The 16,243-nt window shown below is 35.7% G+C and overlaps 1 protein-coding gene across 3 annotated transcripts; it reads left to right on the top strand.

Moving 5' to 3' along the window:
- The first annotated feature begins 1,115 nt into the window (after positions 1-1,115).
- Positions 1,116-9,962, top strand: LOC107873247 (short-chain dehydrogenase ptmH). 3 transcript variants are annotated; one of them, XM_016720013.2, is made up of 4 exons: positions 1,280-1,737; positions 5,294-5,453; positions 7,117-7,236; positions 9,274-9,962. In XM_016720013.2, exons 1-4 carry the CDS (start codon positions 1,407-1,409, stop codon positions 9,608-9,610), a joined length of 948 nt encoding a protein of 315 aa, XP_016575499.1. In that variant the 5' UTR covers positions 1,280-1,406; the 3' UTR covers positions 9,611-9,962. The 3 variants fall into 3 exon arrangements, with proteins under 3 accessions (XP_016575500.1, XP_016575499.1, XP_047257764.1); XM_047401808.1 differs by having other exon boundaries at positions 1,281-1,737; positions 7,117-7,199; positions 8,597-9,338; XM_016720014.2 differs by lacking the exon at positions 7,117-7,236 and having other exon boundaries at positions 1,116-1,737.
- Positions 9,963-16,243: the final 6,281 nt, after the last annotated feature.

Genomic DNA, 16,243 nt, shown 5'->3' with positions numbered 1-16,243 from the left:
AGAAATACTATAGCTAAGAATTGAAAGGGAAAGATGAACTATATTACAATATAACATAAACAAATTATTCTAAAAAGAAAATAAAAAACTAAGCATGAAAAATGCAAGAAAATACTACAGTTAAGAGTTAAAAGGGGAAGGATATAATATTTTGCAACATAGCATATTCAAATCATTTAAAAAAAAAAGAGAGACAATATAAAAATTATCTTTTAAAGAGTTTTTTCATTCACATCTTATAGGAGCCATTAACAAAAAGCTCTCATTTGTTGCTAGCACTTCAAAGTATACCATAGTCAATATGACTCAAAATAATTTTATTTAAATAGGAATAAATTTATGTGGAATTTTAGGGGTCATAAAATTATTTATTAAATAATTGAAGTTATAAACATGAAAGTTTTGGGAGTTATAGATGTTACTAATACTAATTAAGAGTAGATATTATGAAGATGAAAAGATATGAGTTATATATATGATTTTTTATAGAAAAATAATTTTAAAAATAAGAAAAAATAAAATAGATATTTATGACATGTCTGCTTCAGCTGCTTTAATCGTAATTTTATTATATCTTACTATATCACCCCTAATTAATTATTATATGACATTTACGTATTAGAAAATTAATAATTTTTTTTAGAAGTAAAATAGATATTTGTGTCATATCTGCTTCAGCTGCTTCAACCGCAATTTTACTATATCACCCTTAAGTAATTATTATAATTCATCTAAGTATAACAAAATTAGTACTATTTAATTAAAAAAAGTAAAATAAATAAAAATGATAAATTAACTCTTGATGTTTTAAATTAATTTCACATCTCATATGAGACCCACTTAAAATTTTTTACAAGTATTTTTTAGCAATTTTGTTATATCACTTTTAATTAATTATTACGAGTCATTGAAGACGTGCCAATTTCGCTACTTCAATCGTGATATTTGATTAACTCTCAAAATTATATCAGCGTCGCTTAAATTGAAATAGAAAAAAATTATAAATCACAATAATTAAAAAATTTAATTACTTTAAATATCAATTGACTATTAATATCACAAAAGTTTGAATAAGAAGAGTATTATAAATTACAACAGCAAACAACTTAAAATAGTAAATTATAATGTCGAAAAAATATTATAGATTACAATAGGTAACAGTTTAAATTTTTTTAAAACATGTTAAAAATATAATTAATCATATAATTTTATTTATGTCACACAAATTAAAATAAAAAATAATATATATAGATGGGAGGTGATATAATAATTCCATACATTCCTCTGTATATTCATCAACATCTCCACAACTTAAAAAATTCCCCAACTTCTTCACAGAGAACACAGCCCCCTCACCGCCACACAAAACCTCACGTCACACCGCTGCATATTCTCTAATCTTTATCATGGAAAGCAGGGTAGTAGTTCTGATAACCGGCTGTTCTAATGGCGGCATAGGACATGAGCTAGCTCGAGCTTTTGCTGCCAGGAATTGCCTTGTTGTAGCCACAGCTCGGTCTCTGACATCCATGTCCGATTTCCAAAACGACCCACGTTTCTTTCTTCAAGAACTTGATGTTTTGTCTGAGCAAAGTGTGACACATGTACTCACTAATGTTCTTGACAAGTTTGGGGCTATAGATGTTCTTGTTAACAATGCTGGTGTACAGTGTATTGGTCCTCTAGCCGAAGTTCCTTTATCTTCTATTCAGCATACCTTCAATACCAATGTTTTTGGTATGCATCATATTACTATTTAACTTTCACTTTTTTTTTAAAAAAAAATCAATATTAGAGGTCCTTCTATTTCTGTTGATATTTGTGGTTGCTTGTAGTTCCAGTATCATAGTATTTTGTTTTGTTGTTGTTAGTGTCGCGTTGCTATATGTTGTTTTTGTTACTATCTTTCACTTTTCTCCTTATGTTGTTCGAGCTCTTCATAAATGTGACCGGTGCTCTTCATAAATGTGACGGGTGCATGTTAGATCCTCCAAAAATAGTGTATTTTTGAAAGATCTAACATGGGTGCTGCAACATTTTTGGAAAATCGGAGCAACTTAGCTTTTATCAGTATTAGTGGTTAATAGGGAACAATCTCTGGTAGAAATGTAAAGTACGATTGTGTATAATAGACCCTTGTAGTCCGGTCTTTTCTTGAGCCCACACATAGTGGGAGCTTTAGTGCATCGACTTTCCTTTTTTAGAGGTTAATAGGACAAACATTTATTTGTTGTTTTAAAAAAAATTTAGACATCTAACGAATTAGTATTATGAGTTGTTTCATGAATTCTTAGTACATTTATGATTTGACTTGCTTAAAGCAAAATTGTAGTTCAAGTGTTTTTAATTATTATTTCGATTGAACTTGTGTGTGCTTTTATATGCTACTTTGTGGAAACCTTTTAAAAAGTGTAAAAGAGTTTGAAATGTTTTCCTAGATATAGAAGTTTTGTTGGTGATTTCGTATTTTGAAGTTCTTGATGGATGATTTCTAGCTTTAATGCGAACAATAGTTGATTCTACATAAAGTTAACCAGCTTACATCCTCGTATTTGGATAGGTCAGTAGGTTGGTTGGCATCCCATAAGTATGCTGAGCTCTTGGTCTTACTGGATTGATTTGGATCATTGTGCAATATAAATATGAATATGACTTAAGGGTATGGGCCTTGGTTGGTTGGTTGGTTGGCAACCTACCTGTCTTTTTCTTTTGTTTTTTTTGATGAAGTGAGTGATTTACAGCATTAAGGGGTCGTTTGGTACGTGGATAAGGATAATAATTCTGGAATAAAATTTGAGATTAACTTTATTCCATGTTTGGTGTGAGGTATTAGCTAATCCTGGGACTATTGTAAGTTTTTAACCCATCATTTGTACTAAAAATGGTCATATTACTATCCCATACGGAAGGTGGGATAAAGTCTCATGAGATATCCCAACCCACGAAGTCTCCCCGCTTATCCCATCCCGTGTACCGGATTACCCCTTAGTGCATCAAGCAAATGCCAAAGGGTGTACAAAAGATGTGAATTTGAGAGCTCATTTACAATTAAGTACTACAAAAATTGAGAGCTGACAAAGGCAAGGATGGCTGCCCACCTGTCCTTTTTCATTTTAGGGTAATCTGATTGAGAATATGCTTATTAGCCGAACCAATATTTTATCTATTTATTTTATCCGATCTGCCTTATTTGTTATTTTGGTTTGTTTACTTGTTTAACCAACAGTACAATAGTGATATTTGAACTGAAGAAGGCAGTGTAACTTCAGTGAGCTGTTGGCTTATACGTCTCTCGAAATAAAAAGGAATTTGGGAGATGCAGTGAGGATATGCAACTGACCATTCTTGAACATGCTTTGCAGATCCAATGGCCTGGAAATGTGTACAGGTTAACTTAGATGTGCTCACCTAACTGTTGGCTGTTAAATACGTCTGGGAAATGATTGACTAAAATTAATTAAAGTATTATCTATTGTAATTTCAAAGCTCTTTATTTAAAGCAAGATACTGTGTAAGAGAGGGGGTGGCTGACGGTCATTTTTCCAAATTGATTGGCTGGACCTGTTTTAATTTTTTTTTTTGAAGCATTATTGGTTTACTAATTTGCAAGGAAACAACCATGGAGGTCACAGGTTCAAGCCGTGGAAACAGCCTCTGACAGAAATGCAAGACCGCGTAAAATAGACCCTTGTGGTCCGGCCCTTCCCTGGACCCCTCGCATAGCGTGAGCTTTAGTGCACCAGGATATCCTTTTTTCACTTTGCAAGGGAAGTGATAAATGACTTTCTAACTAACTATATTCAAACTTTAGAACCTTGACGGATCTTCTTACCTTGAGGGGTCTTCGGGAAGAGAACTAAAACAATAAGGCCTACAAGGAGCAGGATGATTGAAAATTTGCTTCTAATATTTCATGTACATCATTGATGACTGATATCTTAATGTAGGGACAAATAAATGGGTCCTATAAACTGTTTGTAAGTCAATATAGTTTACAATGGCATTTTGAAATGTAATTTTCTTTCCATCCTACATAATTGGAACCAGTAATATTTTTATTCTCTTGAACCATTTGGTTGTGACATGCTGAGTAATTGAGTGCCTGGTTAACATCATCAACTTGTTTTTGGAGTTATTTTTCTCACTATTTATGTCGTATTTTTTACTATTCCCCATTTCCTTGCTTATAATATCCTCACAGCTTCAGCTTACTGAAGACATTACCTTAGATAGGAGGGTATGAAGGTCGTGGATTAGGGCAGAAGATTAGTAAGTGGTTGTTTTGTCTCTCTTTTCGGCGGGATTAGGCTTGGTGGGAGTCTAGTAGCATCGTGTTTGTCGTTCTATTAGTCGAATACATGTAGTTTCTTGCCTTTTGATATCTGTCATTGTTTGTTGTCTATTGTGTTTCAGTTACCGCATTATTTCGATGTTGTTACAACTCTTTTTTCCGAATTCTTTGTACTGCTTTCCTTATTAATTGACATTTTTTCTTTTACTTCCGTATTTCCTTTTTCATAACTGCTTTGATTTGCTGCACTTGAACCGAGGGTCTTTCAAAAACAGCCTCTCTACCTCGTGAGAGGCAGGGTTAAGGTCTGTGTACGCTATATCCTCCCCAGACCCCACTTATGGGATTACACTTGGCGTGTTGTTGTTGTAATATCCTCCTTCTGCAACATGTCACATGAAGTCTCTCAATTAGACTCGTCACTAATCTTCAATACACTTTTGGCATCCTGTTATGTGCTTCATGAAAAAAAAAAGCTGCATTTAAGGCATTATCAGTTAAGATGAAAATAATGCTCCATCCAATGGACATTTAACATTTTCGTTGACTTGTCACAATTATTGAGAAGTGAAATCGGGAATGTTTAGTATTGTTCATGCTAGAGTTGTTTTTCTCTTGGAGAGATTAAACACATAATTGGAACCTCTTAAAAGGAAAAGTTTGTTTTCAATTTAATATGGCTGTAATATATTAATATAATGCTGAGTGAGAAGATGAGTGAACTTCTTTAGAGAAAAGAATTAGGGAAAAGATTGAAACTAGTACACATGATTTATAGTTCTGTGTTCACATCCTACACTTTTTGTCCTGATAACAAGAAATCATTGTGTATCTCCTTTTCCCAAATAACCAATTTGCTTGCCATCCTAGTCTGGTGTAGTAGCTGGAGTAAATGACTATTTAACTTTTTTTTTTTTTTTTTAAAAAAAAACTTTTCCCTGGCAATGATTTTACTCTCTTATTTTTTGTGTTTGTTTATGACATTGTTTTATATTTCTATAGGCCCCATAAGGTTAATTCAATCTGTTGTCCCGCACATGGCATCCAGGAAAAAAGGGAAAATTGTTAATGTTGGAAGTTGTAGTGCTTTGGCTCCAGGACCATGGTGTGGTGCTTATAGTGCATCCAAAGCTGCTGTACATTCATTTTCTGATTCCTTGAGGTACGTCAGTAATGCAATACCCAATGTTGTTTTGGATGCTTATTCTACTTTGGAGTATATGTTTGGCAACATACTAAAACTCTATTTGGATGGTGATTTGTCATGGTATGATATGGTATGATTACTAAGTGAACCATGTTTGTTTTGATTGTTTCTTAAAATATATGGTATGGTATGGTTTAATCTAACGGTTTGGTAACCATGAAAATCCTCACTTTATGTAACCACCAATTTTGTGGTATCCCATGATTTGCCTATATTATTAAACTCCACCTCCTACTCCCACCCCCACCCCCACCCCCACCCCCACCCCATCCCAATTTTACAGTTCAAAACTTTTTCTTACCAAATACACGAGTTTTCGACAAATAAAAATAGAAAGTGGAAGGCTTGTTATTCAACATTATACATGACTTATATACTCGTGTCAACCAAGGTGTATTTGGATCTATTCAAATTTCTTACCCCACCACACCCCTACAACCCTCCTACCACACCCCCTAAAAAAAATATTTTTTTTAAATTAATTTTTTTTTAATTTTAAAAACCCTTTTTCTTATCACACCCGCTATCCCTACCCGACCCCCACTCCACTACCCCCACCTCCAAATAATTTTTATAAAAAAATTCAAATTTTTTCTTCTTACCCTACCCCATTATCCAATTTGTTCTCATTGTTTTGTGTTAAATATACGAAAATACTTTTAAAAAATATTATCCTACTTGCGTAATAGACACAAGAAAATAAGTAAGAAACAATTTGTTTTGCTAGAAAATATTTTTTTGGATTCCATACCAAACACACCCATAACATACACAAAAATTGCATTCAAGCTTTGTACTTGTCGTTGGTATAATGTCTCAAAACACCAAAAAAAATGAAATTTGTTACTATAAAAAATAAATTCGATTACATTTATTTTGATCTACTTTTTTACTGTTTTTGTTAGAATTTACATAAATTTAACAACTTAATATATTTACGTGGCACAATTTGTGACAAATTAGTAGGAAGAAAATTATTTTATTAATAATTATTGATAAATTTAACATTTATAATAATTCAGAGTATTTTAGTAAACTTACCTGTTACGATACAGTACTGTTATAAACAACAGGGAACGATACAGTCCTTCCAAACATTGTATTGTATTATACTGTACAGTACAATATCGTATCATATAGTACCGTACATTATGAAACCATGGCAAACCACCATCCAAACAAAGTGTAAGTTGTCTAGCTCAAAATAGGAAGGTTCAGTCCGGACTGTTCACCTGAATCAGTGCCCAGTTTGAGACTAAAGTGGGCACTGCTTCAAACTTGTGGGGTACCATGTTGTTAGTTTATTAAGGCTATCGTATCAAGTTCTTAAGTATTCTCAACTAAAACAAAAGATGAATTTCACTCACGCTTTCCAAGTTGAATGGCCCGTTTCCTTTTTGTCATTTTCCAATAATGATTTTCAGTTTCCAAAGAAAGTGACTTGATTCTACAAAAATATTTATGTATCACAAAATCTGGTCTCTGGCTACTTTTGCAACTCTTTAATAAACTCTCTTTAAAAATTTCCAAACTTAAAAAATAAAAGTAATACATGGTTTCTCATTAATGATCTGAATCAGTATTTCAATATGGATATGTTACATCACTTAACGTTTAGGTTGCAGCATAATGAAGATTTGGCACAAAGTAACCCCCACCAGTATTTCAATACCGATATGTCAAGGAAAATGAAGAATCCATGTAAATATATCTTCACATCTAACCTCTTATTTAGAAGGTCTTTCTCTTTTCAGTTCTCTTCTTATGTCCTTGCCAAGTCAAAATATGATATTCATTTTGGATCAGAAGAAGCTTGTATGTTGGCTTTTCTCAAAAAAACCTGTAACTTTTTTCTAGTGCATTCCTTCTGCTAAAAGATTTCTTGCTTATTCATTTTCTTGCTTTCTCCTCTTACCATCTCCTGCTACCGCCTACATTATTACCATCTTGGTTATCTGAAATATCTTCAGAGTCTCAGATTGTCCATATGTTAAATTTTGGGAAAATTTTAACTTATTTTTGAAGTTAATGCAATCTGGGAAAACCTTTTAGGAAAGAGCGGTTCACTCAATGGATGAGGGGTCATACCTTCTCCTTCCGCGCCCTCTTAGTTTCATAAGTCTATATGATTTGGGTCAGAGAATCTGCAGTAGATATGAAATTTGCTAATTTTCATTCTCAGCTTTCTCATCACATGAATGTGACATAACCCAGGCTATTCAGGAAGAATCACAGAAATTCCCCTATCCTAACGAAGTAGTTCCTCCGGAATCCAATGAATAACAACAATCACGTAGGATCAGCTTGCGAATTTGTGGCACCGTAGTAGAATCATTACAACGGCACACTGTGTGCTTAAGAAAGTGCAAGTGTTGTTATGCCGCAACCTAAATGTTAAGTCAGCAACACTTCCAAATGTCACTTCTTCCCGTCGCATCCATCTTCAAGATGATATCGCCCTAAAGATGCACGTCTAGTGGGGAATAGAGTTTGCCCCAGGTGTAACCACCTTTGGCCCAGTATAACGACCTTTGGCTGGTTTCACATCTTCCTACCCTCTACTTAGTTGTCTCAATTACATCGATTCTGAACTACATCCAGCCAAGTATTCTTGCCCTTACCCTTTCGGTCAAGCACAACCTCCCGAGCGCTAGGTTCAAGCAACTTCATACCACTTCAATCAACCAGAGGGTGCTGGTGAATGGGATGCTTAAAGAGCTGTGCAAAGTTAGGGTTCTATGGCCATACTCTAATCTTCCCTTTGTGAATCTCTATTCTATAATTATGAGAGACACAGTTAAGGGAAAAAGAAGAACAAGATTAAATTGAAAATGTTATTGAGTAGATAAAGGAGTTCTAGCTCAAAATAAGAATGTTCGCTTATGTAGCATCTACCAGTAAGACCTTGTCAGCTTGAATACCCAATTCCAAGTAGTGATACTAGTATTATAGTTCTCACAACTTAGGGTGTCAATTTATATAGCATCACAGATGTTACCGGCTTATGAACCTTTATGCAAGCCGGTGATTGAATGATGCTAGTTGTTGGGATATGCTTCATTCATCACTAAGTTATTCTTTTTCTATACTGACTCTAGGTTTTAAGAGAAGATTGAGTTCAAGAAATGCCTGTCAAAGCTGCTTTACTCCAATAACCAAAGCTTCCGCATGGATCAATTATTCTACAAACTTACATGCAGGATGGGACCTAGGAGGAAGCCAGGGGGGTCACCTGAACCCCCTCGGCAAAAAATTACACTATATATAGGGTAGAGATTCTGTATATGTGTACTTGTATTAATTGTGAACCTCTTGAACCAACAACAAAAGTTAGCTCAGCTGTTTTAGGGCGTCCCTTTTGAACCCATGGGTGGTCCCAGTTTCAAACCCCGCTATGGCTCATGTATTTTTAACTCTTAGCTGCAATTAACATTATTTATGTACAACAATCAACATTATTTTGACCCAAATCCCAAAAGAGCTTTTTTTGCGGAAAAAGTTTCAAATAGCAAATGAGTCTCTATTTTTCAAAGTATTCCTTAGTTTGAATTTTGAAGTACTTTGTGACAAAACTAACTTTTTGTATCTATTGACTGTATTGCATCTCTTGAAATTGTGCTTTGTTGGCTTACTCACACATTTATATTTTTATTGTTCGAACCCCCCGAGTGGAAATCTTGGATCTGCCACTGCTTACATACTCTCTTCTCGGAATGGCTTATGTACGTTTTTTTATGATGGTAGTCCTTATTGCTCTACTATGCCCTATATGTAGACTGGAACTTGAGCCTTTTGGCATTGATGTCATCACTGTTGTCCCTGGAGCTGTGACGTCGAAAATTGGAGACGCTGCCATTGTCAGTTACAGTCAAATGCCAGAGTGGAAGTTGTACAAGAAATTTGAAGAACCAATCCGGGCACGAGCACATTTCTCACAAGGCCCAAAATCAACTCCTGCAGAAGAATTTGCAAAGAGGACTGTCAACGCGGTGCTGAAGGAGAAACCTCCAACTTGGTTTTCTATTGGTCATATGTCTACTCTTGCTGCAATTATGTACCATCTTCCACTTTTTATCAGAGACATCATTGGCAGGAAATTGATGAAGTGTTGATACAGCTTTGTTAAATTTGGATCGTCATTTTAACATCTCGGTGAGGTGTGGTTTGTGTCCCTGATAAAGCAAATAATTTTCTTGGTTCTCGTTAGATAAAGATTTATATCGATGAAATACTCGGTGCTCTCAGAGGATTGTGAAAGATGCGGAATATAGCGTGAAATTGTGTTCCTTTCAAATGCAGCTCCTGTAAGTATTGACACTGTTGTCGGATTCTTGATGGTTAAATCAGTTTTACCTTAAAATAATTCATTATGCAGTGTGTAAATGTAGAATTTTTCCTACCAAGCTTATTTGGCTAGGACAATCTTTGGGTTCAGCATTTAAAAACATTTCTGTTTGTTGAAAATCTTTTGGCTACCTCTTGGAGAATTGTTGCAAGAAAGAGTTAAAATGCAATCTTTAAAAAGTAATTAAAACTCGTTTCCTTTGTGTTTATGCCTCCTTCGAAATCTCGGATGCTTACCGTTAGTTAATGGTTTAGCTTACATAAATTCCGTATCTTTAGTGGATTGTAACATTTTTTACCGTAACTTTATTAAATTACAAAATGTTTCGGATTTTAGTTTTTGTGATACATATCTTTAGCCTTCATACATATGCATTGTGATACATTTATAATTGAGTGGCTAGTTAAATAAGGAAGTAACTTAAATCGCTTTCTAGTTGAAGAAACTGCTTTCTAGTTGAGGATGGAGGTCAGTGAAGACAGAAGGAATGAGTAAATCATGCGCAAATCATGGCATAAATACATCTGGTTCCAGATGTATCATAATGATATATCTGATAAAAATTACTCAATATCAATTCAAAATTCTATCTCACACAAAAATAAATAGTTTACATATGTTAAATGTATCAAACATTTATAAATGAATAAAAAATATGAATTATCATTAAAAAGTATCTTCCATATGTATCATTAGTATTTTGACAACAAATGTATTACTCGTATCTATCACCAATATACTGATAGCAAATTTATCACTCATATGTATCACCATCTGTAATACAAAAAATGTATCAAGAAATTAACAATATTATATATATTTGTATCTATAATATATTAAAAGTGTGAAGACTCTTAGAAAAGTGATTTGAACTTTTTGCCTTTCATTAAAAGACGGTCCTTTAGACAACTGTTTTTTCACTATTTTTTTAAATTTATTCTTTAATTATTTTTTTTATATTAACTAGACTCCTAGAATATACGGGACTCCTAAAATATATGGAAGAAAATTAATTAATATTTTCCTTTCTATTGATCAATTAAAAAAATATTTCTAAAATAAAATTCTATTAAGGAATTACTTCTATGGATATTCAGATGCACGTTAAACTATTACACTGTCAAACTCATGCGGTCACAAGATATTCAATCTGCAGCAACCAATAAATCAGTCCACACTCTGAAGGACGGAGAGCAGGCTTTTGCATGAATTTTTTTTTTTTCACAACTTAATTAAACAAAGGAGGTATGTTTCCAACTCATGTATTTAAAATAATGTGGCATGCCCATCTAACTTGGTTTAGTTGCATGTCTAGATTGGTGGATGCTTAACTTTTTAACCCTCAACTTCGTTACTGTTTTTTAATATAATAGAATTCAACGTGTGTATATAGATATCTTCTTTGTTTCATCCAAGTTATTCTTTAGGGTCAAAATATTCGCTCTGACAAGAACTATTTTTATCAAAATCGAAGCTTTGTGATCACTATTATATTATTTTGTTGTAGTTTATAGGTCTTAGATGAATGCCAATTGACTTTTGAGGAATTTCTTGTGTAAATGTTAGGTTTAATTGTATTGTCTTAATATTTCTATTATTTTATTATTTTATGGTAGTTTACAGGTTGTACATGAATGTCCATCGGCTTGGAGGAATTTTTGTGTGTAAAATTTAAGTTTAATTTTATTATTTTGAGATCTCTTTTATCGTATTGTTTTGTTGTAGTTTATAGGTGCTAGATAAATGTCGATTGGCTTTGAAGAATTCTTTTAGGTAAAGGTTAGGTTTGATTGCATTATTTTGATATCTTTGTTTGAGATTTTTTTTTGTGTAAAGGTTAGGTTTAGTTGTATTATTTTGATATCTCTATTATCGTATTATTTTATTAGAGTTTACAGGTATTAAATGAGTGTTGGACAACCTTGAGAAAAGTTTTGTGTAAAGGTTTAATTGTATTGTTTTATTGTCTTTATTATCGTATTGTTTTGTTGCAGTTTACAGGTGGTAGATTTTTTGGTAAAGGTTAGGTTTAATTAAATAAATTTTTCATCTTGACATATTCAAAAGATGTTGAATTTAATTATTGTATTTGTCTTTATTATTTAAATAAATTTTCTATTTAGTGCAATGTTTGAACTCATTAAAGTGGGGTACACGCGCGAGACGCGTACAACTAAACTAGTATATATATATATATATATATATATATATATATATGTATGCATGTATGTATGTATGTATGTATGTATGTATAGGTTGAGGTGAGGCAGCGTGACAAACATTTGAAGTAGGAATTTGGTAAAAAGCAATAGTGATATTGTCGGAGATAAGGGCCATTTTCGGGTATTAAGTTGCGCATCTTGACAAATTTCACGAGATATCTATCATCTCTCACCAATAACAGGTACTAGGTAACTCTGTCCACCAAGGCTAGATTAGATGGAAAACAATAACCTAGTGTTTTGTCTTTTCTGGAATTAAATGTAAGACCTCATGGTGCTCAACTCACTTCATTGATCACTAGCTCAGACCCTTGGATAACTATGGTGTTTGGGGTGATATTTAATTTTTATCCTTGCATATTATTTAAAGAAAATTTACAGATCAAAGTATCTTTAACTATGATCTAATTTCACTCTATAAGTTTGAGTTCGGAGTGTAATAACCCAACTTTTTTTTAATGAAGGGTCAATTGATAATTATAATCAATTATTAATATTAATTAAGGAAATTAAAGGGATCAAGCCAAAAACCTACCATTTCCTTCAGTTTCACGACTAAAACATTATTTTGGAGGAGGTAACAAAACAACGTAGAAAGGTCGCTTGGTAAGGATTAACGGCCAGGTATGAGATTTCTTCTATCTTTCGCCTAAATTAATTTTACATGGTGGTAACGTTCTTGTCGAAAAAAAGAAAAAGAAAAAAAAACTGTTATGTATGATCGAGAGGATTCTTTTTCTAGGTATTCAAAATTTGGCAGTCAGTCCTTGAGCTTTATTTCTTTTCTCTCTCTTCCCTTTTTTTTTTTAACGTTCATATTTAAAATGTTCTTTGACTGATCAGCCGATGTCGACGTCGGCGACATCGTAGACGCGCCGACAACAGGTAAGGGCCACTTTATCTCCCTTATTTCTCTCTCTCTACAATTCGTTTTGCCCTCTCATCACTGCTATCACCGGCAGAATTAGGATTTTCGCTGGCTCGACTACGGCGATGGCAGAAGTGTTCAGCACCGGTCAGAGCCGGTTTAAAATAGTTGGTACGAAGTCAACCGATGACCAACTTCCGGCAACACCAAGAAGAAGCTCCGGCGATATTCCGGCGATGCACCGACGGCCTCTTTCCAGCGACTCTATTTCGGCAATCAATTTTGACATCAAAATTATCGTACTAGCACGCGCAGGAGTACTCCGGTGACATTCAAACTTTATTATTTAGTTGTTCTTTACAGTCTAGTTTCTTTGAATTTTTTTTTCAATTTCTTGTGATTATAGCTGTGCCTGGTTCGCTTATTAGTAAATCTTGTTGTGTTGTTCTAGATGCTAGGCCTGATAGTGTATTTTTATGCGTGCCTGCTATTTTCCTACTGCTTTTCTACTATTTCTTTGTTTGTTTATTTGTTTATCTGTTTGTTGGTCGGTCTTTGTTTCGATTATTGAGTAGTGGTCGTGGGGGTTGTTGATGGAATAGGGTCATGTCAGAGTGGGTTGGGGGCTATTTTGGGAGGGGGTGAAGAGGGAAAGACAAAGGGGTATTGGGTCTAGGTCGGGTGTTAGGGCTGGTTCAGTGAGGGGTGGAAGAGGTAGGCGAGCGGCGAGAGAAGATAGATTGAGGGTAGGGTCTTGGAACATAGGGACCGTCCAGGGTAAGTCCGTAGAGCTGGTGCAGATTCTTAAGAAGAGGAGGATTAATATTGCGTGTGTTCAGGAAACTAAGTGGGTAGGGTCTAAGGCTAGGGATGTGGATGGGTACAAGCTGTGGTACTCAAAGAGTGAGAGGCGTCGGAATGAAGTGGGCATCTTAGTGGATGAGGAGCTTAGAAGACAGGTAGAGAAGGTTAGTGATAGGCTGATGACGATTAAGTTGGTCATTGGGGGGGGGGGTTGTTGCATGTGTGTAGTGTTTATGTGTCGCAAGTGGACTTGGAAAAGGAGGTGAAAACGAGATTTTGAGAGACTTTGGACAAGGTGGTGAGAAGCGTGCCTAGCTCGGAGAAGATTGTCATAGCGGGGGACTTCAATGGGCACATTGGGGTTTTATCGGGAGGTTATGATGATGTGCATGCAGGTTTTCGTTTTGGTGATAGAAATGGTAAGGGGGCTGCTCTGTTGGATTTTGCGAGGGCCTTTGGGATGGTGGTAATGAATTCGAGCTTTTCGAAGATTCCTTTCGAAGTGCGTTAGCCAAGACTCAGATTGACTTTCTGCTGCTTAAGAAAGGGGATAGGGTTTTATGTAAGGACTTTAAATTCATTCCAAGTGAGCACCTTTTGACCCAGCACAGGCTTTTGGTGATGGACTTGATTATCAAGAAGAGCATAAAGAGTAGGGTCGGTGAGGGTTGACCCAGAATTAAGTGGGATGGCTTGATGCCAGTTAGTGCATGGGAGATAAGGGAGAAGGTGGCGGGATTGAGGGTGTGGAAGTGTTGGGGGGACATGGATGACGTATGGAATAAGGCTGCCAGCTGCATCACCGAGATGGCTAGAGAGGTGTTGCGTGTTTTGAGGGGTCGGGCAGGTCGACATAAGGGGGACTGGTGGTGGAATGAAGAAGCTAAGAAGAAAGTAGAGATTAAGAAGGGGGCATATGTTAAGTTGATTGAGAGTAAAGATGAAGAGGAGAAATGGGTGAATATGGAAGGTTACAAAGTAGCAAGGAAGGAGGCTAAGTTAGCAGTTACGGCTGCTAAGACAATAGCGTTTGAGAGCTTATATGTGGGGTTAGAGGAGAAAGGCGGGGAAAAAAGGTTGTATAGGCTGGCTAAGGCTAGAGAAAGGAAGGGTCGTGACCTCAATCAAGTAAAGTACATTAAGGGGGAGAATGGTATAGTTTTAGTGAAGGATGTTCACATTAAGAAGAGGTGGTAGGAGTATTGTCATAGACTTTTGAACGAGGAAGAGGACAAAGACAATGAGTTAGGAGAGCTGGAGCGATCGTAAGAGAGCTGTGGTTTCAGTTACTGTAGATATTTTAAGGTTGAGAAGGTCAGATAGGCTATTCATAGGATGCGGAGGGGTAGGGCGATGGGGCCTGACGAGGTTTTGATGGATTTTTGTAAGTATACTAGTGAAATAGGTTTAAGGTGGTTGACTAATTTGTTTAATGACATTTTCAAGACTACGAGAATGCCTAAGGTTTGGAGATAGAGTACGATGATTCCGTTATATAAAAACAAGGGTGACATTGAGAGTTGCAACAACTATAGGGGTATTAAGCTGTTGAGTCACACTATGAAGATTTGAGAGAGGGTGGTTGAGCAGAGATTGAGGAGGAACATGTCCATTTCGAAAAATCAGTTTGGTTTTATGCCTGGTCACTCAATGATAGAGGCAATCAACCTAGTGAGGAGATTGGTGGACCAGTATAGGGAAAGGAAAAGAGATTTGCACATGGTGTTCATCGACCTGGAGAAGGCGTATGACAAAGTCCCTAGGGAGGTTCTTTGGAGATGCTTGGAGGTGAGAGAGGTTCTGGTGGCGTACATCAGAGCTATTAAGGACATATATGATAGAGGGAAGACTCGGGTAAGAACGATAGGAGGAGACTCAGGGCATTTTTTGGTCGAGATAGAGTTGCATCAGGGATCGACTCTTATCCCATTTCTGTTTGCGTTGGTGATGGACGTGTTGACCAGAATATTCAAGGTGAGGTGTCTTAGTGTATATTATTTGTGGATGATGTAGTGTTGATTGATGAGACACAGGAGGGTGTGAATGAAAGACTGAAGGTTTGGAGGCAAACCCTTGAATCTAAGGGGTTTAGGTTGAGTAGGTCAAGACGGAGTATATGGAATGCAAGTTTAGTGACTCGAGTTAGGAGGACGATGTGGTGGTGAGGTTGGATTCCTAGGATGTTTGTAAGAGGAATAGTTTTAAGTATCTTGGGTCTATAATTCAGGAGAATGGTGAGATTGATGAGGATGTCTCTAAACGTATCGGAGCAGGTTAGATGAAGTGGAGGCTCGCCTCAGGAGTGTTGTGTGATAAGAAGGTGCCCCTTAATCTTAAAGAAAAATTCTACAGAGTGAAAGTTCGTCCGACCATGCTGTATGGAGCAAAGTGTTGGCCAGTCAAGAACTCCCACATTCAACGATTGAAGGTGGCGGAAATGAGAATGTTGCGTTGCATGTGTGGACTTACTAGAAGGGATAGAGTTAGGAATGAGACTATTAGGGAG

This window comes from Capsicum annuum, chromosome 12 (assembly GCF_002878395.1).
Source record: "Capsicum annuum cultivar UCD-10X-F1 chromosome 12, UCD10Xv1.1, whole genome shotgun sequence".
In the NCBI taxonomy this organism is placed as follows: domain Eukaryota; kingdom Viridiplantae; phylum Streptophyta; class Magnoliopsida; order Solanales; family Solanaceae; genus Capsicum; species Capsicum annuum.
This window is presented reverse-complemented; position numbering and strand designations above follow the sequence as displayed.

Excerpts from the sequence above, each read along its gene's own strand:
- LOC107873247 (XM_016720013.2), top strand. The coding sequence starts at position 1,407 with ATGGAAAGCAGGGTAGTAGTTCTGATAACCGGCTGTTCTAATGGCGGC. Across the intron at positions 1,738-5,293 it reads CTTCAATACCAATGTTTTTG|GCCCCATAAGGTTAATTCAA; the intron begins GTATGCATCATA and ends ATATTTCTATAG. Across the intron at positions 5,454-7,116 it reads TCATTTTCTGATTCCTTGAG|GTTGCAGCATAATGAAGATT; the intron begins GTACGTCAGTAA and ends CTTAACGTTTAG.